Source organism: Momordica charantia, assembly GCF_013281855.1.
Source record: "Momordica charantia cultivar OHB3-1 chromosome 8 unlocalized genomic scaffold, Mcharantia_2.0 BLBB01000008.1, whole genome shotgun sequence".
NCBI lineage: Eukaryota > Viridiplantae > Streptophyta > Magnoliopsida > Cucurbitales > Cucurbitaceae > Momordica > Momordica charantia.
In genome coordinates this window covers 10,915,591-10,940,157 of record NW_028275166.1, presented here as the reverse complement: position 1 = coordinate 10,940,157, position 24,567 = coordinate 10,915,591, and the positions used below count along the sequence as shown (strand labels likewise).

At 32.2% G+C, this 24,567-nt stretch overlaps 3 protein-coding genes across 3 annotated transcripts; 1 reads left to right on the top strand and 2 right to left on the bottom strand.

Annotated features, from left to right (window-relative positions):
* Positions 1 to 6,671: 6,671 nt before the first annotated feature.
* On the top strand, positions 6,672 to 12,475 carry SGF29B (SGF29 tudor-like domain-containing protein). Its single transcript, XM_022296516.2, has 9 exons — positions 6,672 to 7,031; positions 8,068 to 8,161; positions 8,314 to 8,390; positions 9,251 to 9,342; positions 9,493 to 9,578; positions 10,596 to 10,649; positions 10,816 to 10,969; positions 11,145 to 11,158; positions 12,117 to 12,475. The coding sequence occupies exons 1-9, from the start codon at positions 6,914 to 6,916 to the stop codon at positions 12,223 to 12,225; spliced, it is 798 nt and encodes a 265-aa protein (XP_022152208.1). The 5' UTR covers positions 6,672 to 6,913; the 3' UTR covers positions 12,226 to 12,475.
* A 1,976-nt stretch (positions 12,476 to 14,451) lies between these two features.
* Positions 14,452 to 18,768, bottom strand: LOC111019941 (GDSL esterase/lipase At5g14450). Its single transcript, XM_022296460.2, has 5 exons — positions 18,310 to 18,768; positions 18,019 to 18,228; positions 16,864 to 17,036; positions 15,743 to 16,016; positions 14,452 to 14,861 (listed from the first exon to the last, which is right to left on the bottom strand). Exons 1-5 carry the CDS (start codon positions 18,533 to 18,535, stop codon positions 14,614 to 14,616), a joined length of 1,131 nt encoding a protein of 376 aa, XP_022152152.2. The 5' UTR covers positions 18,536 to 18,768; the 3' UTR covers positions 14,452 to 14,613.
* Positions 18,769 to 20,565: 1,797 nt separating this feature from the next.
* On the bottom strand, positions 20,566 to 24,279 carry LOC111019926 (GDSL esterase/lipase At5g14450-like). Its single transcript, XM_022296446.2, has 5 exons — positions 23,849 to 24,279; positions 23,532 to 23,741; positions 23,282 to 23,457; positions 21,531 to 21,795; positions 20,566 to 20,991 (listed from the first exon to the last, which is right to left on the bottom strand). Exons 1-5 carry the CDS (start codon positions 24,081 to 24,083, stop codon positions 20,735 to 20,737), a joined length of 1,143 nt encoding a protein of 380 aa, XP_022152138.1. The 5' UTR covers positions 24,084 to 24,279; the 3' UTR covers positions 20,566 to 20,734.
* Between the last annotated feature and the right edge of the window lie 288 nt (positions 24,280 to 24,567).

Here is a 24,567-nt window from a genome sequence, read left to right as displayed (position 1 = left end):
AAGATGGTGCTTGTTTTGTATCTTCTGGTACTAGTCATTCAGTGTGGAAACTAAAGAAGACATTGTACGGCTTGAAACAAGCCCCTTGGGCATGGTTTTAACAACTGAGTTCGTTTTTGTTATCACTTGGTTTTGTATGCTCCAAAGTTGATCCATCCCTATTCTTTCAGTTTAAAGATGGACACTGTTGCCATGCTTTGGTATATGTAGATGACATTGTTTTAACTGGAAGTTCACCTTCTGCCATCAGTTCTTTGGTTTCTTTGTTGCATCAAAGATTCTCTCTTTAAGATCTAGGCAAATTAAGCTACTTCCTTGGCATTGACATCCTTCAACTGGTGGCCTTTTTCTCTCCCAATCGAAATATATCACAGATATTCTCTAAAGGACAAAAATGCTTAAGGCTAATGCAATCTTCACACTTATGGTCAGTGGTTCCTTATTATCTGCAAGACAAGGCGATATTTTATTTGATATGTTTCTTTATCGCAGCATTGTGGGAGCACTACAATATGTGACATTAACCCGACCTGAGATATCTTTTTCAATCAATAAAGTATGCCAATTCATGCATTGTTCTACTACTGATCATTGGCAGATGGTAAAGCGTGTCCTTAGGTATCTAAAAGGCACCTATGACCATGGCTTACATCTCACTAAACCAACTGATTTTCAAATTCAAGGATATGCCGATGCTGATTGGGCATCCGACCCTGATGATAGGAAATCTACCTCTGGTTTTTGTATATATTTTGGTGGTAATCCTATCTCTTGGGAATCAAAGAAGCAATCAATTATCTCAAGATCCCGCACAAAGGCCGAATACAGGGCCCTTGCATTGCCTGCTTCAGAATTAATATGGCTGCAGACCTTGTTTCATGAATTAAAAATACCTTTACTGAAGCCTCCTAACTCTATGGTGTGATAACCTAAGTGTTGTACATCTTAGTGCAAATCCCATTTTACATTCCATAACAAAGAATGTTGAGATTGATATTTACTTTGTTCGGGATTTAGTTTTGAATCAAAGGCTTCAAGTTCAACACCTTCCTTCGACTGCTCAACTTGCAGACATACTGACCAAACCGCTATCTGCTGTTATATTCAAATATATATTTAAAAAGTGAGATAGATGGTTTCTAAAATCTATGAGAGAAGATATAGGAAAGTGAGATAATATAACAAGAAATAGATTTGAGAATCTGAGGATAAGATGGTCACAATCAAATTTGTAAAATTGGAAAAATCGGAATTGACATTTTTTACTATCTAGCTATTTTTCAAAACCAAGTGATAAATAGACACATGTAAATTCTAAAAAAAAGAAAAGGAAAAGTATTCCATTTTTATCTATTTAAGTTAATTAAGTCAACTTTTAATTTTAAAATTTCAATTTCATCCATTTAAATTATATTTTTATAATTTATTGTGCAACCAATATTTTCAATAAATTATTTATTATTTATTTTTATTTTTATATTTGTTACTAACTACAATGGTTCTTATAGTTGAGCAAGAATAGTTGATAAACTTTAATATTTTTTTTATCTTATTGGTTTTATGAATAGGATCGAAAATTGTTGTAGTCATATTATTTGATCCTTTATATGATTTTGAGTGTTTTGTTTATTGAATTTGTGTTGGTCACAATTTTATAATTTAGTTTTAAATATGTATTAATTGTAACATTTATTTAAAATCCATAACTTTAGTGACTGAAATTGGATTTTAGAGTTAAAAATTAAAATAAAACATATCTGATGATAAAAGTGATCAATAATACACCATTAATGTAAATATCTACAAATATATCCTCCATAATCCTCGCACTACTTAAAATGGGCCAAAAATGCGCCGGCAGAGAATATGAAGTGGGCCTCAAATTTATTCGGCTCAAAACTCACCTTTTTTTTTTTTTTTCCAACCAGAGATATAGCTAAATTAAATAGTTTGATTTGAAAAATGACCAAAATAATCAGATATCAGAAAAATAGCTAAATAACAGTTAGAGCCGAACTACGTGATTTTATTATGTAGACAAATTTACCCTCCCCATCAAAATAGTTAAATTTATCCTACTATTACCTCTATAAATTCGTGACGAAACTACCCTTCAATAAATTTGTAGTGCACCTAAATTGTAGGAAAGAAGATAGTGAATGGAAATTATAGAGTTCAAAAATTTTAAATAATATATAGATTTCAAAATTTCCAAATTTGTAAGATAAATCTGTTGAATACTTTGAAATAAAAAAAAAAGATTGAATCAAAGTGTAAAATAGACTAAAAAAAACGTAAAATCAAATTAGAAAAGTGGAAAAATAAAAATTGAAATCGTAAAGTACTGTTTTTAAAATTATAGATGGTGTAGTTGAAGATTAATATCATATTAGGATTCATTATGGAAGGGAAGACAACTCAAATGACACCTTCCCACTTTTGCCCTTAACTCCTTATTCCCACACTTGCCCTAACTCTTCCTTCCCAAAATCAAATAAAATTTGATTCAATCAAGTCTCAAGCCCCTCAAGCCTCGTGTGCCTCAAGCTTTCGGCGTCCCTCTTCGGCGTACACAATCTTCGGCATCCATCTTCCCACTCTTTCCAGAACCTAAATAACCTCCTTCGGGTAAGCTTTCGGTGTCCCTCTTGGGGTACACAATCTTCTAACTTCGTAATCTCTTATTCCTCTAGTTGAAATCAAAATCTCTTGATTTCAATGGGTGGATAGCTTTAGGCAAAATCCCTTGAAATCAAAAATTGAAATTATAAGTGATTGTGTGATTTCAATTTTGAAGCTTCAATTGAAATCCTGTGTGATTTCAAATTGGGTACAAAATCCCAATTTTAGTTTCTGGCATTCCTTCGGCAAAATCCCTTGAAGCTTTCAGGTACAAAATCCCTTGAAATAAAAAATTGAAATCATCCATCGGCGTTTCTTCTCAAATCCTCCAAATTTCGACGTTCCTCCTCCAAGGGTAAGTAGTCGACTGTTTTTTTTTAATCGACTGTTTTGTAATACTCCAAACCTCATTGTTTTTGTTATCCAACAAGGGTATTCATCGATCGATTTTGAATGTTGTTTAAATAAATTAGGTTTAAATAATTGACCGTCTGTTAGTAACCTCAAATATTGAAGGGATTTTGTTGGACACAATCTGTTTTTAGGACACCTTGTAGATATGGTCAGTTGGGAAGATTATATTGAAAGTATAATTTAGATTAAATAATAAATAATAAAAATATTGTTAAAATTAGATTGTCAGGTAGTTTAGTTTGCAAAAAAAATTAAATAAAGTTTCATTCTTAAATCTCATCTTAAATTTCAAATTTCAATAAATTTAAACACAGATCTCAATTCTGATGTTTCAATAAATATCATTAGTACCTGGAATTTGTCAATTCCGATGTTTTTTAGCTCAATGTAACCATTTTATTGTTAAATATTTAAAATTTATTGTAAAAAAATCAAGAACATCCAATTAGATTCCCGTAGAACTAATTGATACTTATGTGGTAGGAACTAATTAATTTTAACAATATTAGGAATACGCATTCTTATTTGTTGGTTATACCGAACGAATTTTTTTTGGGCTTGATTCAATTGTTGAATCTTGTGGAGTTTTCTTTTTTCGTTAAGAATCTAATTTTCTAAGAACTGGGTTTGCTGCAATAGGAAGATTCTTTCGAGTAATGTTTCAGTAACTCGATGACTAATTCTCATATATCAAGAATTAAAATGCAGCTTCTTAGAATGTAATAATCGTGGCATATTAGTCATGAATGTTGATGGACAATGATAACACAATCAAAATAGTCATCTACTCTATAGAATCCTATATCTACCGTATTGACGTCTCTTGCTTATTTTGTGAAATAACCTCTAGTAGCCATATATTTACACATCCATCGTATCTCTCCTTAGGTAAATATTAATATATGTTTACTTGATTGTTAATATGCATTTTTGATTTTGTTGGTTTTGGTTACCTGTTTGTCATATTTTATACATTGATCTTTGTTTCGGTTTAGTGATAAAGAAAGATTGTGATGTAAAATATGACTATTTTCTGCAGATTCTTTCGAGTAGTGTTTCAGTAACTCGATGACTAATTCTCATATATCAAGAATTAAAATGTAGCTTCTTAGAATGTAATAATCGTGGCATATTAGTCATGAATGTTGATGGACAAGGATAACCCAATCAAAATGGTCATCTACTCTATAGAATCTTATATCTACCTCGTTGTATTGATGTCTCTTGCTTATTTTGTGAGATAACCTCTAGTAGCCATATATTTACATAACCATCGTATCTCTCCTTAGGCAAATATTAATATATGTTTCCTTGATTGCTAATATGCATTTTTTATTTTGTTGGTTTTGGTTACCTTTTTGTCATATTTTTGCATTGATCTTTATTCCGATTTAGTGATAAAGAAAGATTATGTGATGCAAAATATGACTATTTTCTGCAGATGGTTTTCAATCTATTTTCGGCGTCTGAACTTTCACTACCCCTGTAGATGGTGTTATATACGGGGTCAGTATCTACAACTATGCCGTAGTCGTTGCACCTGACAACCGCCAACAAGGATATGGCTCACGCCACGTCCTTATCTACTAGCATCCTCATAATTATCAACTTGCCAGTACCATTTTTGAAAAGTGAAAGACGTGTAATTTTTTTTCCTTCTAGAAAATGAAGATCTCTAGAGATACATTCACAGAGTTGTTGAGGGTGGAATCGAATGGAATTGAAACGTGCTCGGTAATGAACCCTTGATAATTGTTGTGCTCCTCCCAACTAAAATCGTCGCTAACAATGATCGCATAATGTTCCCGTGTTGATTGATTTAATTCTTGAAAAATGTAAAAATAAAATGGCTGATGATTATACCTTGTATAAGAATATTAAAGAAACATTGTATTTAAGGTTGCTGATTACAGTGGAATGTTCAAACCAATTAGTTAGGTTTATTTAAAAAAATTAAACACATTTTAAACTTGTTTGAATCATATATGTAGATTTGGTGGTTTAAATTTTGTGGAAAGATTTTAGAAATTATATAGATTTTATAGTTAAAGGTGGTTTCAATATTAAGTATGATATAGGTAGATTTTGTGATTTAAATTTTGTGGAAAGATTTTAGCAATTATGTAGATTTTGTAGTTAAGGTGGTTTCAATATTAACTCGATAACATTGATAGTTTAGGAGAGATTTAAAGGAATGTAGTGAGTAAAATGGAGAAAGATTGCAAGGGCAATATGGACATGAAATGTGTAGAGGGGTAGATAAGGAATTATACACCTCTCCTAAAATGTAGAAAACCAACTTTAGCCATGTCATGCAATTTAGAAAAACTTTGGCCATTTTGCTTAACGATAACGTGTGAGTAGCCATTCCTAAGGATTTCCTTTAAAAAAAATCAATTTTTATGTGTTTGCTTACGTCGATAAGTCAATGTTTAGAAATTTAATTTCATCGATTTAAATTCTACGTTTAGAATAAATTGTGCAACTAATATCTTCTATTAATTACGTTTTCTTTTTGTTTTCGTTATGAGTGTTTTATGTTGGAACAATTAGTTTTAATATAAAAAGATAGCCACGGTCTTGAAAGCAATTTCGATACGATCAACGTGCTAGATAATATGCTCATCGATGCTCCCCAAGGTTAATACAACTTCGAACCCTGCACTCGTCGAAAAAGTTTTCTTTAAAATAAAAACAAGTGAAAGATATTTTTGGTGGTTTAAAAAATACTAAAGTTAAAAATAGCATACTATAAATTTATCAACAAATTAGTCATTACCAATATTTTATAGGTTTTTTTCCAAAGTACAAACATAAAAAGTAGAACAAAATAAATTAAGGGAAAAGTGCATATTTGATGATAACTTCAAACCTCAATTTTGTATAGTTATTACAATTCAACAATACCATTATACTATTATTGATGATTATATTATTTTATTTTTATCTTTTATAAAGAATCAATATTTTTTTTATATAAACTATAAAAAATGAGTGGAACAATATCATAATACCATTATTAATCATTATATTATATTATTTTATCTTTTATAAAGAATCGATAGTTATTACAGTTGAACAATATCATTATACCATTATTGATCATTATATTATTTTATTTTATCTTTTATAAAGAATCGATCATTATTAATATGCGTGATGTTTTTAAAATTTATGAGTTTGAATATTTTTTATTTTATTAGTTTTATGAGTAAGCTCGAGTATTGTTGTGATTGAGTTATTTGATAATTTTTATGATATAATTTTGAGTGTTTTATTGGTTGAATGTTGTATGATTCATAGGTGACAATCTTATAATTTAATTTTGAAGATGTATTAAGGGCACCATTTATTTAAAGTTTAGAAATTTAATGAATGAAATTGGATGTTTAAAGTTAAAAATAAAAAATAATAATAAAAAAACCCTCTGAATATAAAAAGTATCAATAATACACCGTTAATGTACATATTTACAAATATGCCCTCCCTAATACTCGCACTCTTTAAAATGGGCCGAAATAGTGGGCCGAAAGAGATAATATTAAATGGGCCTAGAGACATGGAAATTGCAGTTATAAGGCCCAACATTCAAACAACTTCCAAAGCTGCGTCGGTAGTTCTATTTTCTGTAAAATATTTCCAGAAATTTTTTAAATGCTTCTTCAGAACAATCATGGAATTCTCTCAGCTCCCTCTCTCTCTCTAGAAACTCCAAAAAGGGAAAAACAAAATTATTTTTCAGTTGGAAAAAGGGCATTGGATGAGAAATCCAGAGCCAGAAGCCCATTTTTTCAGGTAGAATTTAGATTTTTTTTTTCTGTTCGAGAATTGATTGCCGGAGGAGATAGGAAAATTCGCCGAGTCGGAACAGTGAACAATGTCGTCGCTGGACATTGACGGAATTTTGGTTAACACCAAGGAGCTCGATCGGCTCCGGAAGGAGCTGGAGGTGGTTGTTATCGAGATTAACAAGATGCACAAGAAGCTTCTCGCCAGTGAGTATTTGTTTCATTCTTAACGCTTTGATCGAATCATGCTTGTTTTGTTTTGTGAAATTGGTGATTTCTCGCTTGTTTGAGATCACGCCTGGTAGGAATTGGCCGAAATGGCCGACTGTTGGTCTGCTGCTGCTTTAATTAGTTTTCTAAGTCGATAAACCAACGGTTGAAATTTGGATGAGGTGATGATAATCTGATTTTTCTTACATTTCGTTATCCTAGTGGAAGTTAGTTTTCTAATAAGTGTTAGATGAAAAATCTGAGGTTTCTGTAGATTTTTGTGCCGGTGTATCTTAATTATTGAGGAATAATTTATGAACTATAAGTTCAAACTGTCTTAATTAACTAAACTAAACTAATTTACTATCCTATTACTTTCCTACAGTCTCAAGATGATCAGAAGGGGCGAGTTTGTTTTTCCTTTTATTTTATTTATTTAATTTTTTTAAGGGTTGGGAGGAATATGGTCATAATCATGGGTGTGCTAGTTACGCCACTTGACAAGATACTTGTTAGAGATGTCAACACGGTGAGGTTTTATAACAAGTTTGTGAAAAAAGTTTTGAATTTTCTCTTTTTCCTGATCCGAAAATATTATGGTGCATTGTAGTAGTGTTGAGTGATTGCATCATATTTTGGTAAAATTTTTTGTGTAGGTCGTGTAAAGGCTAGTTTCTGCGATATTCTTTTGTTATGGAAATTTTAAAAGTATCACCTCATCTTACGTTTGATGCTCGTGTTTATTAATTGATGACAATGAGGTCAAATATGTAAGAAAAATGTTTTCTAAAATTTGTTCTAGATCTCCAACGTTTATATTAACTTGATTGGTGAGGATTAAAGCCTCAGTTATTCCTATTATTTTTGGATTGTTAAGTTAAAAAAAAAAAAAAGGTATCAAGCGACGGTTGTTTATCATCTCACTTTCTTTCTGGTGCTTCTAGAGTTTTATTTTCACCAATACTTGTCACTTTGATTTCCTTCAAATTTCTGTTTGTGAATGGCATTATCCTTTATATTTGGTTGTTTGCAGCTCCTAAGGTGGTTGAGAAGCCTGGCGATAATTCATTGTCAAAACTGAAGCATTTATATACTCAAGCAAAACAGCTTTCAGAGGATGAAGTGAGGTTGGTTTACTCTATTTTTCCCGAGTTTGTTCACTTGTGTTCTTTCTTTTGTGTGTCTAGATGCATACCAAGTAAAATTCATTTATCTATCCCAAGTATATCTGGATCATAACTATTGCACCTGGCTAAGTCCATATTATTTTTTATTGCAGTGTTTCCGCCGCCTTATTGGGCCAACTTGAAACTTTGTTACCCGCTGTACCTACTGGGCAACAAAGGAGAAGGATAGGTGTTTACAAGAACTATTCAATTATACTGTGTCTTAATGATAACTTCCCAAAAAGCCTTTTGATTTAGGCTTTTGATAACTTCTAAGATATGTTATAAACATTATCATGAAAAGAGACCCAATCATATTTTCCACTCTTCTGCTCCACTTACTCCTGTCCAAGTACTACACACTTGGATTAACCACGGGAGAGGACTTGTTTGTGTTCTTATAAAAACCAATCATATCATAATTAATAAAATGGTTGTATTAATTATCATAGTGGAGATGATCAGACTCCTGCTGATTTTATCAGGAAATTGAATACTAAATATGTTTTCTTCCTCTTTGTTCCCGAGTTTGAAGCTTTTTTTTTTTTTTTTGGATGGTCGATTAACTTGAGTCCATGGATTGAGTTGCTAAATTACCGTATATTATTTATGATGCCTAATACTCATGGACATACTGATGGTGTCTGAAATAGAAATTTTCAGTTTCTATTCTTGAGGAAACAACCATATGTCCTGTTATACCTCTTCTGATTACCAAATGCATGCATTTGTGTGGCTCCGAGTTTTGTCTACACTTATAATTGCTGCAAATGGATAACAAGACTGGTAAAGAAAAGGAGAAAGGATATTGACTTTTTTATTTGTTTGCTCAATAGGGCACCATGGGTAATGGATCACCTAAAATGTCATCTTGGATTTATTTATATGACTACTTACAGCTATCAATTATAGAGCAATCATTAATTCCTTACTGCTTTTTACCTTGTTAGAAACAACCATTAGTTAACTACTGCAGCTTCTCTTGTCAAATTCTAGAGAAAGGTTATGAAGCAGTAATCTGTTGATTTACTGATTGAATGCATATGGCAGATAAAGGGAAAAGAATGAAGGCAGATTCAGATAACGCTCGCTCACCTTCCATGAGAAACCTCGAGGCTTGTGCGAATCTGAAGGATGAACAGGTCTGTATGTCATTTGCCAGTTTGTCTTGTCTTTTTCTTTTTCTTTATCTTTTATCTTTTTAGTTTTAAACAGACTCAAAAATAATTCCATTGCTTTGATTAATTTCAACTAAAGGCAGCTATTTAGTTAGCATCTATTGTTATCTTCAGGTGGCAGCCAGGGTGACACCAGATGGGGCTGAGAAGGACGAATGGTTCATTGTAAAAGTGATGCATTTTGATAAGGAGACAAAACTGTAAGTCAAATCGTACTAGCAAGTTTTTAATAGCAAGGCATGTTGTAAGTTTTGTTGAATTAATATTTTTATTTGAAAGAAAAAGATAAACTAATTCGTGGGAAGTATTTTTACAATTTTTTCCTTTTATAATTAATTGCATATTTGATTCAAAATCTAAATCTTACTTTAGTTCTTGAACTTCTATGCTTACCCCTTTGCTTTCAAACATTTTCTTTTAGTCCTTCAACTTTACATTAAAAAAAAAAAAATTTAGTCCCTTTTTTTGGCATTTGGATAGGGAGATAAAACTGAGTTAAATCGTACTAGCAGGTTCTTAATAGCAAGGCCTGTTGGAAGTTTAGTTGAATTATTATCTTTATTTGAAAAAAAGAATACTAATTAGTGGGAAGTTTCTTTCATGGATAACTCGGTCCTCATCATGCCTATGAATCAAGGTCAAAATTCACTCTTGCCTTCTCACAGGCCTCCTCAAGATTAATAACTGACTAGTGTCTTTGTGTAAGTTTCCCTTGTTGGATATTAGAATTACTATTTCTGGATGAACTGGATGTATATGTAAAAGGTTGTCAAAGCAAAGAAAGATATAGGACTTAATAATTAGAGATCAGTAACTTAAACATTTCAATTGTGCTCCTTGCTTTGTCATTCATTCATTATTGTTTTATATGTTTGATTGCGTACACTGTTTTGAGATCACTTTGGAGCTTAGTTTGTGAATTTTCAGAACTAGACAATTCATTTAAAACATGCTTAATTGTTATTATCACACGTAGATGATCTTGCAAATAGAATTTTCTTGTCCTGTTTACAGTTGTTGGTTAAATATTGAGCATCGTGCTGTAAGTACAAGTTTGATCTTAATCTTGATGAGAAATCTCATGGTTTATCTTCTATAGAAAAAGAAAAGGAAAAAAAGACCACTCTAAAGATTAAAGCATGATTTTTTTTTTCAAACACCAAAGCTCCTTCATTATATATATTTTGTTGTTTAATATATAATATGCCCATGCACAGATTTGATGTACTAGACGAGGAGCCAGGTGATGAAGACGAAGGTGGAGGGCAGAGGTAAAGTGTTCTACGTGATTATATCCTCGCCCTCAACTTTCTTTCTGCACAATTATGTAGTCTTTTATTTATTATCCTTTTTCTTGTTATAGTTCTAGTAAATTGGAGCATTTCTCCTTTCAGTTTGGTGCCTAATCAACCAATGTTTAATTCAAATTTATTTCAGAAAATACAAGTTACCAATGTCAGCAATCATTCCCTTCCCGAAACGAAATGATCCTTCTACCGTCCCCGAATTCCTACCTGGAAAACGAGTTTTAGCTGTTTATCCAGGAACAACTGCTCTTTATAGGGCAACAGTTGTCAATGGTCATCGCAAGGTCAATATTTCATCCCTGCACCATCCATGAAATTATCTCAATTACATTGCTTCTATCCTCTAAAGGCTAAGGCTATTTTATCATACATTATATTTGTTCATTTTATGTGCAACTCACTGACAAGCAATTTCTTGTGCATGGATGTCATCCTGTTAACAACTCTGCGTGCTTCCAGAGGAAAACCGATGAGTAAGTTACCTCACATTTAAAAATTCGTTACTTCGTTTCTACTTTGATGATCCCCTCTTTGATGACTCTGGTATTTTGATCTCTTTATCTTTTCATGTGAAATAACATCTCCCTAGACCCTGATTGGCAATTAAACTCGAGAGAAATTTTTTTTTGACTTTTCTGCTGTCCATTTTGATCTCTTACAAAGTATATATGGGGTTCACTCAGGGTTTCTTTAGAACTTATTTCCTTCATGTCAGAATTGGTGTCGTGAATGCTGTTTCGACCCGATCCTAAATGTTATGGTACAATATACGCTTAGATGGTGCGGTATTAGTTTTGTTGTTTCTGTTCAGAGTTTCCTTCCTGTTCATGGTATATATATATAGCCTGGTTTTTTATCTCTCTTGTACCACTTTGTGGTATAGTCAATTGTGTTGGTCCAGGATGGTCGGATGTGGTTTGTTTTTCTGTTAATTTTGTGTTTTACTGTCGTCATTGATTACTGTCTTCTGCCGAGTTCGATGTGTTCATTATCTTTACCGTCCAAGTATCACTTGTAGAAAGAACACAAATTCCTTCTATGTTCTCGTGCTTCTTCTACACATGCAAACACTTCCATGATCCGAATATGTACGCCCCGTTTGATAATTGTTTTGTGTTTTTGAAAATTAAGTTTGTAAACAAAACTTTCATTCATCTATTTCTTTGTTTTACACCTACTTTTTAAATCGTTTTTAAAATCTAAGCCAAATTTTTAAAACTATATTCAAAAACTGCTTTTTGTTTTTGAAATTTAGCTACAAGTTTAAATGTATCTTTAGGAAATGTGAAAATATACCAAAGAAATTTTGAGCAAACAAGTATAATTTCCGTAAACAGAAAACTAAAAACAAAATAGTTATCAAATGGGTCTATATATTCTATTTTGAATTGCTATGCATTACATTTTCACCGTCATGTTTCTTCTGGACAGTTACTTGTTGGAATTCGACGACGACGAGGAAGACGGGTCATCAACGTTGCCCCAGAGAACGGTACCCTTCCATAAAGTGGTTGCCTTGCCTGAAGGACTTCGCCAGTAAGCTACTTGTGTTTATATTTGTGAATAAAATATAAGGTTGTAAATCGTAGACCTAAAATTATGCATTCTCTACTTAATTTGTCTTTAAATATTTGAGCGATGACAAATGGATTCAATATCTTCACTCTTGCCCTCTAAGATCTAACTACGTAAGGAATACCGACATCCATGAGTTTCATCTCAAAACTAATTGTAATTGACAATGAGATAAGTAGATTATATATCTTATAAACCGTCATTAATTTTTTTTATCTTTTCTATGTGAGATTTTTAACATATCCCTTCAAAATGGTGGTTCTTTTGAACTCACTGATCTTGGACGAATCTCATTTTACGAGATATTTGTCCGAGTCTATTGAGCTCTAATATCATATGATTCATGGAGTTATTGACAAGGAGAGGGATAGTAATATATATTATAAATCTAGGACTTGGTTGTATGTCATTTCAAATTTACTTATTCAAATGGAATAGTAATATACGTTTGATAGATTTTTTTTCTTTTTTGATTCAATGATCTAAATAGTGTAAGTTCTAAAAACAATATTTTTATATTTTCATTATTTTAAGATTTTGAATCTAAAACTTTAAAATGCATTTTTATTTAAACATAAAATGCATAATAAATAGGTACACTATTTTATGTCGTAAGTTCATTTCTTTTTTTTTATTAAAATTAATACTATTAAATTGATACATATTATAGTATATTGTAAAATATTGTAAAATAATAATTCTAAGAAATGTATAATTAATTAATAATATTTTAAATTACACTAAATATTTAGTTGGTAACTATCCATGATTTACAAATTTATTATAAGACACTTTGAACAGCTTTTTATAATTGAAACTTAATTTTCAAATCTACTACCAAATACATCCAAAAATACAAACGTGTTCTTACCTTTTCCATGCGTATCCTTAGCCAAATTTATTTAGTAATAATGTATTTTTGTTTTGTAATCTACTTTTTAGACGTGTTAAAAGAAATTATTAATTTGAGTTTTGTTTTTTTTTTATAATTAAACTTGTAAATACAACTTTTATTTATATATATATATATATATATATATATATATATTTAATTTAGCTAAGAATTCATATGTATTTTTAAGAGAAATTAAAACATATTAATGACATTGTTAGCCAGTCAAATTATATTTTTAAAAATAGAAAACTAAAAATGAAATAGTCATCGGACAAGGTTTTAGCATGTTTTTTTTTTAAGTTTAATTTTTGTTATATACTAGTGATAGGATTGATAAAATCTTCATGTAAGATGTCTCTATTGGATAAATGTCTGTAGCTGAGCATTGAGCATGATACATATAACATGGACAATTGAACAGGTTGAAGAGTTGAACCCACAAAAGATTGGGTGAGTTAAATTATTATATCCAAAGTTTATTCAAAATTTATTTGCTAAACATGAATATAGCTCGCCAAAACATCTATTACTTCCCTTAAAATCAAAGTCTCATCCGTCATATTTGCTAAACTAAAATTAAAAATTAATTAAATATATAATTCAAAGCTTAAAAATTTAAATTTATAATTTAATTAAAAAAATATCACTTTCAAAATTTTTTTTGTTGGAGAAACTTGGTTAAGAATTTGGAAGAGTGTTCTTAAAGGGTATGAAAGAGGCAACTGGAAGAAATTGTGATTCTAAGTAGATTATTTTTTAAAAAATTAAAAACAAGACATGAAGCTATTTTCAAGTAAACTTAAAATGTTCATTAAACTCATTATAGATTTTTGCCAAAGGCAATATTATACGAGAGAAACCGAGAACCCTACCCATCACCGACCTAAAAAACTTAAGTTTTTTTGTTTTTTTTATCGGATATTAAAAAATAGAACATTTATAATTTCTAACCTATAAACATTCTTTTAAATTGAAATTCTTTTTAATTTAATTAAGCCAACTAGTCAACCTAAACACATCTCAACTAATTAAGACATTTATCCCCAATCAGTATCCCCAATTAAAAAAAGATTGAGAGTTTGAATTCTCATTTATATCAATAATAGTTAAGTTTATCACCTATTTGAAACCATCATTTTTGCATGTCTATTTTTATTTGTAAATGAAAGTTCCAATTTCTTGATTTAAAAAATATAATCTTTTAATTTTATATTTCTTAAAATTATATTTTAAGAAAATAATGTGATATGCGACACTAACCAGGTAAAATCACTGTTAAATAACAAAATAGAAATATAATTCAAAATTTCAAAACATAACTAAAATATAAATAGACCCAACACTTTCAAGTCATAAACTAAATTTATAATATAATCCTAACAAAAAAAAAAAAAAAAGTCCTCAATATTAGTAATAGAACTTCAATATTGCCTAATATATATATATATATTAATAAATTTAACTCCTATGGCATGCTTGAGTGATTGGAATAGGAGGGGTTGAGAGAGAACCATTGAGAATGTGATTGGCAACAAAGTGATTAGCTGCCTCTGAATAATGGACTCCATCCCAACTCACAAACTGAGCTTTGTTTTCACAGGCACCTCCATACACCAACCTCCCATTAATGCTTGCTTTTGTCCCACACCACACATGGTCATACCTCACATGGTACCCACAGCACACCTTGAGCGGGTCGGGAAACCCTGCGAAAGTTCGGTTTCGGAGATACATATCAATCGGTTGTTATTTCGAATATATGTGGACTTAGAAAGACATGTAGCTGAACTAACCAGGAGCATAGGGTTCTTTTACCTAATTTGAGTATAGTCTACCATCACCCAACAGTTTGGCGGTTCTGTTTCCTATCCTACCCTCTTAGAGTTCGTTTGTTGTTTCCGTAATGGGTAGAGTCTTCCTTTTATGCTATTCGGGTCTTCCTTTTATGCTATTCGGATAGAATTAGGAATATTATTAGGATATCAAGGTATAATAGTAATGAGTTAGGGAGGTGGTTGATAAGAATTTGTTATCAATAGAATGAGGGCGAAGGGATGGAGGTATGCAATTGTTTAGTGTGGTTTAGGCTTGAGTAAGAATATTCGAGAGAGGAAAGGGTCCAAATACCTCGAATTACTGGACAGTTATTCTTCTATCTTTTATATTTTAATCTATTTCTAGTTGTTTGGGTTCGATCGCATACATCCATTTTCAAGAGTGTTGAGATGCTTCAACATAGATTGTGCACAATTGTGTCCTATACGAGCACAAGATTGACAACCGCTCATAATATCATTAGAATAACCCAAGCTAAAAAAGAAAAACTCGTTCCAAAAGAGTTCAGGACGTGTTCTAATTAACCTAACTACACACCACAATCATGTCCTATATGAGCACGTGTTCATCATAAGGAAAATATGATGGGTGAGCCTACCAACAGAAACACTTCTCTTTCGTTCCTATCCTCTCGGTTCAAGGCAATGGACTCTTAATCTTTTATTCCCTCGATACAAAACAAGACAAAATTTATGCAATACTTTCAAGTGTTGATGAGGATGGTGATGATGATTAAAGGGATGGAACTGACCTTGAGTTTTGCCATTGCTGATTAGGGCATACTTGGCAGCATAAGCATCCACATAGGTAATGGCAGCTTCAGGGAGCTCTGTCTTAAGCTTGACCAATCTGGCTTTGAGCTGATTATTGAACTCCACAGACATGTCATTTTGCGCCTTGATGCAGCCATGCTCATCAAGGAAGCCAGGGGCAGGGTTCAGTATGTAAAATTGGTTCACTGGAAGGCAACCAAATGGACCTGTGTTGTGTATCCAGAATGATCTCCCTCCTTGCTTGTATATTCTCTGAAATTAATCAAATCCCGCCAAATTTCGCTAACATTCTCACAAATAACAACAAAACAAAACAAAACTATGATCTTCATTAGTTTGAAACTTGTTTTAATTTCAGTCCAGACCGGTTTTTGGCCAAAAATGATGGCCATATAAGTCTAGGGAAATAAAGAAAAGAAGAAGCTGCCAAACCCTTTTGCAAACCGAATCGTAACAAAAATCTATATATATTTTGATAACCCGGAATTGAAGCTATTTAGCTTTTGGCTTACTTCCCTTTATCTGGGACACCAGCACCCGTCCCAAAGTTCGGATCCGGAAGACATTAAGGATTTTTTTGGTATTAAGATCGCCTGAAGGTTTAAACATGGGACCTCTTTGATAGGTGTTACCAACGGGGCTGGCTGTTAGGGGCAATCGTAACAAAAATCTATATAAAATGAACTGGGTGACTATTATTTGGTTTTAGGCTTTAAAAACCAGAACTAACCAACGAGCCTAATTCAAACCAACCTATAACCAAAGTCAATATTAAGTTCAAAGCATGTTGGAGTAATTTTTTTCCAAAACTCATTTCCCTTGCATTCTTATGGCAAAAGACTGTTTTCCAGCACAGTTGAAGTTGTAATTCTTTCTACGACGGACTGTTTGAAAGAAATTCGAGTAAGTTTTAAACAACTCTGTAAACTGGAAAAGTAGTTTTCAAAAACCACTAATTCAGAAAATACATCTGAACTAAACAGCCAAAAGCCTATAATATAGACAGGATATCAACAAATGGATGTTATTCAAATGTATCAGATGACATAAGAATGGGATGAAAACAATTTAGTGAGAAAGAGGAGAGAATTTTGGTTACTTGAACTGCAGAGGCAAACTGGTTCACAATGTCAGGCAATGCAGCATGAAGTTGATCAGTGCTCAGCTTTCTAAACCCAACAGAAAGATCATTCTGCCCAATATCAAATGTGTAGAGTGCTTTGGAGAAATCCTCTGGTCTTGGAAGTTTGTCTCTCTCAGATGGATTCTTGGCTAATAATGATCATCAACAACAAAATTAATAAAATAAAATAAATCAAGATAAAAAGAGAAAACGTCAAATTACGAATTTAATCTGAACTTTGATGATCGTGTTATTTAGTCTCTGATCCTTACAAAATTTTCTATTAGATTTGCAAACTTGGAATTGTTTCCTCTGTAGGTTAACTCTATCATCTAAATGATGATGTAATATGCTTTTTTATTTTTTTTATTTATTTAATTTTTTTTTTTTTGAAAAGGATGTAATATGCTCATTGGACAAACATTAGCTTATATGACATATGGTGACATACAGATGAAGAAGAAAAAAGATAATTTGGGCAAAATAAAACAACATGATCTATAAAATTTAAATGACAATATGACATGTAAACATGAGCTTAGCTCGTAATTGGAACCTATCTCTAACTAAAAAGGTCATGAATCCTCCGCCCCATTTATTGTACTAAAAAAAATGACAATGTGACACCAAGACAAACATTAGTTTATTTGACATATCATGACATATAATGAGAAAAAATAAATGGATAATGACTGACACGTTCAAAAATTTAATAAAATTAAGTCAAATTATAAGTAAGCACAAAATTCAATTTCCTAAATATTAGGATCTTGACTTTTCACTCGGTGTCTAATAAATCTATGAATTTTAAAAAATATTTAATATTTAATAGGCCAATCACCTATTAGATACAAATCTAAAACTACAAAAATTCAACTATGTTTCGAAAAGAGAATAAGTTGCACGACACCTTATCCAGATATCTACTCATTTCTACTATCTACTTATCATCGATGATAATCACAATTCAAGCTTTACTGACCTAATTGATTTTTTTTTTTAAACTTAAGGCTGAGTAAATGCAGCCAGAGTTTAGGGACCCAGATTTATAATTAAATTGAAAAGAATATGAAGATATTTATGGCCTAAATTTAGGATGAAGTGAAGCTTTAATTCATGGCATTTTGAAACCTTGGTTGTAGAGATCAATGGAGCGAGCTTTGAACTGTTCAAATTGGATAACCTGAATGTCGAGAGAAAATGGACTTATTCCATATTCAAAAATGGTTTCATTCTGCCTCCTCACCGTCGATCCGCCGGTGGCAAAATTGGCGCCGTACCGGAAATTAGCGCCGAGCGAATTCAGGTAAGCATTCAGGTACGGCAATCTCAACATCTCGGCTGCAAAATCAGAAGCCCTAAGTGAATTTCAACAACTTCGCCGGAAAGTGAGGGAGAATGACGGAATGTTACGTCACTTACCGATGAAGTCGATGATGAGACGGCCGTCGCTGTCCCGTCCAGACGGCTTGTGGAAGAATCCTTCTCCATACGGCGCTCGAATCGGCTCGAATGCGGCGGAGATACCGCCGGTGTCGGAGTTCGAGTCGCCGAAGTTGAAAATCGCCGGAAAGTCACACGGCTGGGAAGACACAACCACAACCTGTAAAACGAAAATCGCAGTCACTAACATCGCCGGAAACTCCATTTTTCTTCTGCAACTGCTTCCTTCGTTACTCCCTCGAGGATTGGAAATGTCGAGATTCTGAGTCCTGAAATAAGCTTTTTCAAACTTCACAATGCGAAGAGTGCTCCACAGTTGCCTCTCTCTCTCTCTCTCTCTCTCTCTCTCTCTCTCTCTCTCTCTCTCTCTCTCTCACATCAGAAGCGCCATTCTCGGAGCCTTGCGGCCATGGCCAGCGCTTCTGTAATCTGTTCCGTGGGAATAAAAACTTTTTGACGTCTTGTTATAAAGTCGGTGGGAGTGAAATTGAGAGCGAGGATCGTGGACCGTTGGATCGTGATTGTGCGGCTGTGATGGAGTTGCCCAATCGAGGAGAAGAATCCTGTGGTGCAATGGGCAATGGAAAACGATGTCGTTTACCATGTGATGGATATAATTAAACGGGGACCATCGTTGTCATTTTGTGGACAATACGGGGATCCCCCTGGCCTCTGTCACGTGAGACTTCTGTTTCTTTATCTCAATTATTTTCTGCTGACTTTTAAGTCTTAAATTTTTTGTTAAAATACATTTTTCATCACTTAGGACTTATTTGTCAATTTAGCAAGGCACTTATTCTTTATATAAAAAAAATCTGAGTTTTTCTACATATTATGTATTTAAAAAATACTTGTGGATCAACTACCATTGTGCAAAAGAAAAAATCATAATTAAGGTAAGGTCGGTCCCCTCTAAACAGCTCCTCGTGAGTATTTGACACACTCTCAAACATAATCTATATTACTATTCTTCTACTCTACTCTATTTGCTTCATACTCGTTCGCTTTCATTTTGAATTTTAACTTAAGCATTGCAGTGCATTCGACGGAGCACTACACCCGTACTAACGAAGACGTACATAGCACCACTAACACCTATCTGGCAAATGCCAATAAATGAGCATTAATAATAATCTAACCAAAAATAATGGCAGATTAAAATGATTTATATCTAGAGTTAAGAGATAAAACATAATATTAAATAATTGAAAAAATAGAAAATTACGTAAATGGTAAAATAAAATATGTATTCTTAAATATAGTAGCAAGTTTAGAACTTTACACGAATATAGAAAAACTATGTTAAAGACATTTTTGGTCCATATATGTTTTAGTTGATGTAACGATTTTGGTCAATCTACTTTTAAATTGGTATCAATTTAGTCCATGAACTAGTATGTAATAATATAGTCATTGTAGTTTAAAATTTTGTAATAATTTATTCTTACCATGAAAAATCTCATCAAAATTAAGTATCGTTTTTTATTATTGTAACAATTTAAATTCGGTAGTTTATAAATACATTTGACGATCATATATAGAAAATTCTATTATACCTTAGCAACATCTTTCAGATAGACACTAAATTATAACAAATTTAAATTACAATGACTAAATTGTTAAGTAAATTATTATAAGAAATGAATTATTCTAAGTACAACTACCAAAAATGTTTTTAACAAAAAAAAACTATTATGTGAGAAGAAAAACATGTCTAAGTCGGTAAAGCAGAGAGATAAAGTATATATATGAAGATATATTAAAGTCATTTATCTTCAACAATGACTTCAAAATAATTAATTAAAAATTTTCAAGTTAAAATACTATTTTGGTGAGGTTAATTTCAACTTTTATTGATTTTGGGTCTTGCATTTTTTAAATGTTGATTTTGACTTTTGTCATTCTAGTCCATTTTAAAAGGTTAGTTTTTGTCATGGTATTTTAAAAAAATGATAATTTTGATTATTATTTACAAATTTTTAATACAAATTCTACACATAATATAAATCTTTTAATATAAAGTATAGCTACGTTTCAAAAATTATATTGAGTGTAGTGTTGTATTTAACCATGATAGAAAAAGTCATATTAAAAATAAATTAAGAGACCGAAACGATCACTTTTTTAAAGTATATATATTCACAACGAATTTCAAGAATATAGAAACTAATATCAACAAAGTTAAATTTACACAAATCAAAATGAATTAAGTCAGAAAGTCAAAGACCAAAGCAGTATTTTAACCAATATTTTATTAGTCTCCATTTAATTTGTTATGAAGCAAGTCTTAACCTTTAACCAATTTAGACACCTATCTCGACTAATTCAGGAGTTCCGCTTTCAGCTCATATCTTATACTAAAAAAACGAGACTGTGTCAACTAATCACAGCCGTTGAAATCCAATCAGCCTTCTGAAAATCTACGGCAAGCGTGTGTGATGGGAACTTGTGGGTCCGAAAAATAGCCGTGGAGAATCCGATCGGCGATCCAACGGTTTGCAGCTTCCGTATAGTGGACCCCATCCCAGCTGATAAATTTGGAAGGATCAGGACAAGATCCAGCGTACACGTCGCTGCCGTTTATGACTGCTCTGTTCCCGCACCACACGTGATTATAGCCCTCGTGATACCCACAACATATTGCCCCCGTCTCCCTAAACCCTGATTAGATACATATGAACTTTAATAAATTCTTACAAAAAAAAAATAATAATAAAGAGAGTTGTATTGCCATTTTAGCCCTATAGTTTTTGAGCTTGGTTTTACTTTTTCAAAATATCATTTATAGGGTAGGATTGGAGGTTAATTTGGCTTATTGTTTATTGTATTATGGTTTGAAGCTTTAAGTTTGATAAAAGAAAATTTAGGAAATAAGGTAAACGTTTGGGCAAAGATAATGAGTTTGGACAGAAAATTGTTGAATTTTGCTCATAGATTTAAATTTCTTAATCGCAACTTTGGTTCCCACCTCAAAATTTTGTCCATTTTAGACTTAATGCTTTTAAAATATTTATTTTGATCCCCACACATTTTGACTCATTCATTTTTATTTTTATCTAATTTACTTATTATAATAATAATTTTGAAATATAACTATAAATTTGTATTAAAAAATATCGGTTATGTATAAAAATTTATTAAAAATGGGCCAAAAATTATGTCAACCAAAATAGTTTTTTTTTTTTGGCTTATATTTTTACCTTCCTCCTTTGCATTAGAGATGAGTTTGGTCTTAGCTGCAAACACATCCACATATACGAGAGAAACATCGGAGAGATTTGCTCTGAGTTGGAGGAGTCGTTCTTTGAGCTGTGTGTTGAACTCCGCAGCGGCGTCGTTTTGGTACTTGACGCAGCCGTTCTTGTCAAGGTCCCCCGGAACTGAACTACGAATCGCCACCGGAATGCAGCCAATGGGCCCACTGTTGTGTACCCAAAATGCCCTCGCCCCCTCTTTATATAGATCCTATCAAAGGGACTCCAAATCGAATAAATTGATCTAATTGAAACTTGACTTAGCTTTACAAAATAAATATTAAAAAAAATATTTCTGAGATAAAACATCCATTATTTTACTATACTATAAAAAAATAATATTAACATATATGCTTGTTTGATTAAAGTATATATTTAAGAGCGAAAAGTTATAGGTTATTTGTTATTAACTTAATACAAAATACAAGCCATTTTAACATTAAGGGGATGTAGCTCATATGGTAGAGCGCTCGCTTAGCATGCGAGAGGTATGGGGATCGATACCCTGCATCTCCATATATTTATGTTAATATTATTTCCTTGATTAATTTTTTTTTTTTTTTGTTAAATTTGTAGTAAAATCCCCACCCCACAATTTTTTTTAAGTACTCCTCGCCATACATGTTGCTGTACTAAAAAATACATTTTTATTGTGCTTATTGAGACTATACATATTGATTATTGAACATGATATCCATTTTAAAGAATAGTCTAAAAATATGTAAAAGAAATAGTTCTTTTTTATTTTTAAGAATACAACAGTATACACGTGGGTCAATTGAGTAAGAAGACGTTAAATCACTTCGAGTTAAAAATTCAAAATTTCGTAAAACAAATCTATGGCAAAATCCAAACTTTCACTCTATAGGAAAATTCATTGGTGAACATGAGAATGATTTAGTAGTTAAGACATCTCTGTTAAATCATAACTCTACTAAATCATAAGTAGAAACTCTCACATCCTCACAAGATAATATTGGAAATTACCTATGTTTCAACTCGTTAAAATTTGGCTCATCTCTACTTTGTGGGTCCAAGATAAAAGTACCAATTTCTCATATATCATGTACAAAAATTTTCGTAAATCAATGAAGATTAGGTAAGTTTCGAGATTGATGGAGATGATAGTTTATGAACTATAAACCTATAGAAAAGTTAAAAGTATAATTAAGGATTTACTTGGTAACTTGCTTTCGAGTTTTCTATTATTTCCTCTTCTTTTCAACATAATTGCACTTAACTTTTTCGTAAAAAAAAAAAAAAAAAAAAAAGACCCTTTTTAATTTTTGTGTTCACTAAAATTTTAAATTTAAAAAAGTAAAGTTTTAACATGAAAATTAACTTTTCCAAATTTTTATGTTATATTTAGTTTTTTATATTTATTATTACCAGACAAAAATAATATTTTGAAAAAACATTAAAAACAAGAAAGTCTTTGGAAAAAAAAAATCTGAAACATTTCATAAAAATGAAATAGGATAAGTTACCAAATACTTCTTTTTTTCAAAAGTTAAATTAGAAATTAGAAAGAAACAAACAACTTCCCAAACGTTAAGGTAAGGTCGTGGTTTCGAATCCCAGAATATGGTGTATTAAACAAAAGAACGTCTAAATTTTCAAATATTGCGCCTCATTTTCTCTGGTCAACAAATTTCAGAGTGCGGAAATCGTAATACGATTGATAGAAATCGACTTACTTCGACAGCGGTTGCAAATTCTCCGATTATATCCGGAATCACCGATCGAAGTTGTTCGTTCGTCATTTTCCGGAATCCGGCGACCAGATCGTTCTGGCCGATATCCATGGTGAAAAGAGCCTTCGAGAAATCTTCCGGTACGGGGAGAGTGCTTCTAATGGATTTCTCCGCAGTCGCTGCAAGTTCGTAACACCACAATTACAAACAGAAGAAGAAATCTCCACGATTCAACCAAAAATTTCAACAAAACCTTCGCGGTAGAGATCGATGGTACGATTCTTGAACTGACGAAACTGCACGACTTGAATATCGAGCGAGAACGGACTCGCTCCGTTCAAGAACACCGATTCGTTCTGACGCCGAATCGTCGATCCACCGGTCGCGAAGTTCGCGCCGTGGCGGAAGTTCGCTCCGATCGAATTGAGGTACGCGCTTAGGTAGGGCAATTCGAGATGATTCGCTGCAGATTCAACTCAATTTCATCAGCAGAATCGAAATAAACGGAATGTCGATGCAGATTTTTTTATTTTGGATGAGAAAAAATGGAACAGAGAAATTGAAGTTAACCAATGAAATCGATTATGTGGCGGCCATCGCAGCCTCGTCCGGCGGCTTTGTGGAAGAACGTCTCGCCGCAGGGCAGTATGGTCGGGTAAAATGCCGCCGAGATTCCGCCGGTGTCTGAATTCGAATCGCCGAAGTTGTAAATTGCCGGAAAATCGCAAGCTCTCGAATCGGCCATTGAAATCCATGCCGCGGAAAGCAGAATCCAAGCTACAGTAAAAGCCATTTGAATCTTCATGATCTCCAATTGAGGCACTGAAAGGAAGGCTCTGTTCTTCTTCTTCTTCGGATTCACGTGAACCGCTGCAGGATTATCAAAATTTATTGCAGAAAATCTGAAAGTGGAGCGGAGGTAAGATCATTGCTGCTTTGCTTTAATTAAATTATTGGGTGAATCTTTGTTTTTTATAACCATATGCACTGACATTTTCATCTTTCAATTTTATTTTAATTGAATAAACGTTTTCTTATTCGATAAAAAAGTTGATAATGTTGTGAAATTGAGAGAATAAAAGAGGAACAACAATACAAAATATTTTAAATTAAAAAGATTTTAATAATTTATATATTTTACAAATTTTTATTATTTATTTAAAGCTAATAATTTATACTTTGAAATTTATATGGTAAAATTTATTTTATTTAATAAATTATATTCTCAGAGTATATTTTATATCCTTTTATATTATATTTAACTAAAAATAAAAATAAGCAAACCTGAG

Coding starts and splice junctions, on each gene's coding strand:
- LOC111019926 (XM_022296446.2), bottom strand. CDS start 24,083: ATGAAGATTCAAATGGCTTTTACTGTAGCTTGGATTCTGCTTTCCGCG. Junction 23,458..23,531: donor CATCGATCTCTACCGCGAAG/GTTTTGTTGAAA, acceptor ACGAACTTGCAG/CGACTGCGGAGAAATCCATT. Junction 21,796..23,281: donor AATTTGCAACCGCTGTCGAA/GTAAGTCGATTT, acceptor TCCCTTTGATAG/GATCTATATAAAGAGGGGGC.
- SGF29B (XM_022296516.2), top strand. CDS start 6,914: ATGTCGTCGCTGGACATTGACGGAATTTTGGTTAACACCAAGGAGCTC. Junction 8,391..9,250: donor GCAACAAAGGAGAAGGATAG/GTGTTTACAAGA, acceptor TGCATATGGCAG/ATAAAGGGAAAAGAATGAAG. Junction 10,650..10,815: donor GACGAAGGTGGAGGGCAGAG/GTAAAGTGTTCT, acceptor AATTTATTTCAG/AAAATACAAGTTACCAATGT.
- LOC111019941 (XM_022296460.2), bottom strand. CDS start 18,535: ATGGAGTTTCCGGCGATGTTAGTGACTGCGATTTTCGTTTTACAGGTT. Junction 17,037..18,018: donor CATTGATCTCTACAACCAAG/GTTTCAAAATGC, acceptor GATCATTATTAG/CCAAGAATCCATCTGAGAGA. Junction 16,017..16,863: donor AGTTTGCCTCTGCAGTTCAA/GTAACCAAAATT, acceptor GATTAATTTCAG/AGAATATACAAGCAAGGAGG.